General features: G+C 36.4%; 1 protein-coding gene across 2 annotated transcripts; it reads left to right on the forward strand.

Annotated features, from left to right (window-relative positions):
- Positions 1 to 905: 905 nt before the first annotated feature.
- Positions 906 to 1988, forward strand: LOC118751329. 2 transcript variants are annotated; one of them, XR_004994515.1, is made up of 3 exons: positions 906 to 1187; positions 1287 to 1536; positions 1600 to 1988. XR_004994515.1 is itself a non-coding variant. In XM_036486115.1 (2 exons), the coding sequence occupies exons 1-2, from the start codon at positions 1043 to 1045 to the stop codon at positions 1460 to 1462; spliced, it is 321 nt and encodes a 106-aa protein (XP_036342008.1). In that variant the 5' UTR covers positions 906 to 1042; the 3' UTR covers positions 1463 to 1987. The 2 variants fall into 2 exon arrangements, 1 of the variants encoding a protein (XP_036342008.1); XM_036486115.1 differs by having other exon boundaries at positions 1287 to 1987.
- The last annotated feature ends 519 nt before the right edge of the window (positions 1989 to 2507 follow it).

Genomic DNA, 2507 nt, shown 5'->3' on the forward strand with positions numbered 1-2507 from the left:
TTTTTCAAGCCATCTTATAGCAAATTAAGCACAACGTTAACAAAAATTATACAACCACTCTTGAAATGTGTTCAAAAGAATAGAAAGAATTTTGTGTTTGTATTGCAGGTGCCGGAAAAGTGATAATATCTTGTCGCAGCGCATGTTTTCCTGCAGAAAGTGGTCGATGCTTGCTTACCTCCGATTTTAATTTGTAAATTGTGGTATTTCAACGTTTTCAACTTAACATGTCGTGTTTAAAAGTGGTGCTTTCAATTGTATGTGGGCTGGTGTTGCTGTTTGAGAACTGTGAAGCTGTGGAAGCTTTTGACAAATCTCCAAAGGACCAAAAGGAAAAATCAACTAAGTTGCCGCCTTGTAAATCATGCACTGTACTTGTGGAATCATTTAATTTGGTGAGTGCGTGGCAGTAATAACAAATTTGTGTCGTATTAATATAAACTTTGCTTACAGGGTTTGGAAAAAATAAGTCGCGCCAAGCATGCCGGTGGTGATGCAGCTTAATTTCCATATTTTCCATAAATGAAGTGGTGCTTTATCATGCGCGGAATGCACTTAAAGGCATGGTACGTCCTCAGAGTTTAAAGATTTGTCAATTCCAAATCAACACGGGCTTCATACCGGAACAAGAAACATTGATAACATTTTCCTCGAATGATCTCGATGATTTACCGGATGCCGATCAGGTTCCTCATGACTTTTAGGTTTCGCTGTCGTTGAGTTTCACGGATAACGAATTTACGCCGAGTAGGAATCCTCCTTGGTTACCAGCAAAGCATATAAGAAACGCACAACATATATTTAGTTCGCAATTAGAATTCGAGGAAATGGTGGATAATTTCGGCAAGTCCCTATAGTATTTCCGCCCATTTCAATTATTTATTTATTTTCCTTACTACAGTGACAAAACCAAGTTCCATCAACAAACCTACGCCTGTTAGGTCAGCTGCTTCCGTAGATAACGCCTATTTTACCAGATGCTACCGAAATAAAGCAACAGGATGTACCTCGAATCCAACCTCAACCATCACCACCAATAGACATGCTCAATTTAAACCAGCCCCAACCCCAGCTGCCGGTGCAAGATCCACAAGCCACAACGAGTGACGCTAGTTTCGATTTGCTTGGAGCATTCGGGGATGATAATTCATCTGGCATTGGCTCGGCTCCAATACCTGATATTTTAGGTAAGGATTCGGTAGATTCAAAAAAGTCTTAGACTTTTAGGCGGCCATCCAAATTAATATTTGCTAAGTTCTGAATTGAGACCTACATTTCTATTTTAGAAATTAATGTACAACCAACTTCAAATGCCAACCTTGATGATATCTTCGGCTCAGTTGCTTCATCGGCGCCGAAAATCAACCTGGAGTTTAATAGCTTTTCTGTAAACCAGCCGACACCAACTAGTGCAAACCAACCTGGTGTATTGGTGTGTGTCGCGTCAGTCTCAGCAAAATAGTCTTGCATCAACAACCAGAGCTCAGTACGTCATAGTTATTTTTCTTCTCTGTTTTTGGAAGCTAGTGCAATGAGGTATAGTTTTAATAAACATTTATTCGATTTGAAATTTTTACTACTATAGTCTTTATTTTGCAGTATATTATATACATATATTTGCAGTATATTATATTTTCATTGATCCACTTAGTTAAGTTTAACTATAACGAAGCAAAATGATGTGTAAAACCAAGTAATTGCTTTTAAATCTAATTAAAAAAATATACAATTTAAATGATAATTGTTAAAAAGATACATGCATACATATATACGTTAAGAACATAAATATATATAGGATATAAAATTTTAATCTCTTTGTCAACTTAATTGCGGCCCTGAAAAGGGCCTCTTGTTGATTGGTATATATGTATTTATCTAAGCATAAAATTTTAATCTCTTTGTTAATTAATTGGCGGCCCTGAAAAGGGCCTTTGGATAAATCATATTACTTGCCTGCAAATAAATAAGTTTATATTTGTATAAAAGACGCTTGATGATTTTTTAAAACTAGGGACTTACGTAGCATGCAAGTATTTTAATTTTAGGAGTCTGAAATACTGAGATCAGTGCGTGTGAAATGCGGACATTGATTCATGCTGCAAGTAAAGAACGGTTAATTTCTACAAATTTAAAAACGCTTTAGTTCAAAACTTACCACATGTTTGGTATTTTATGCAATACTTACGGTTCTATAATGGTACCATATGGATCGATCTAGGTCAGAGTTTTTTTGGCTTTTCTTTTTCTTTTGTGGGCATTTTCAGCGAGTTCTTTATTTAATTTTCGTATTTTGAAGAACATTCTTGCCGTGAAAAATAATTTTTTTACTTTAATGTCGCATTGAATTGTTGCAGCATGCTCAATGTGAGTTTTTACAAAATCATTTGTAATGAGCAAGCCGTCTTCGTTCAATGCCTTAAAGACTGACTCAAGACTTCGCATATGGACCATCATAGAGGAGCTTGGTAGGGATAACCCACCCTCATTAAGGTGATCCGCCCAGGAGA

This window comes from Rhagoletis pomonella, unplaced genomic scaffold (assembly GCF_013731165.1).
Source record: "Rhagoletis pomonella isolate Grant_MI unplaced genomic scaffold, Rhpom_1.0 Rhpom_scaffold_00653, whole genome shotgun sequence".
Classification (NCBI taxonomy): domain Eukaryota; kingdom Metazoa; phylum Arthropoda; class Insecta; order Diptera; family Tephritidae; genus Rhagoletis; species Rhagoletis pomonella.

What these genes read in the sequence shown, in the direction of transcription:
- LOC118751329 (XM_036486115.1), top strand. Translation starts at nt 1,043, where the DNA reads ATGCTCAATTTAAACCAGCCCCAACCCCAGCTGCCGGTGCAAGATCCA. An exon ending in TCCAATACCTGATATTTTAG is followed by an intron (nt 1,188 to 1,286) that starts GTAAGGATTCGG and finishes TTTCTATTTTAG; the next exon opens with AAATTAATGTACAACCAACT.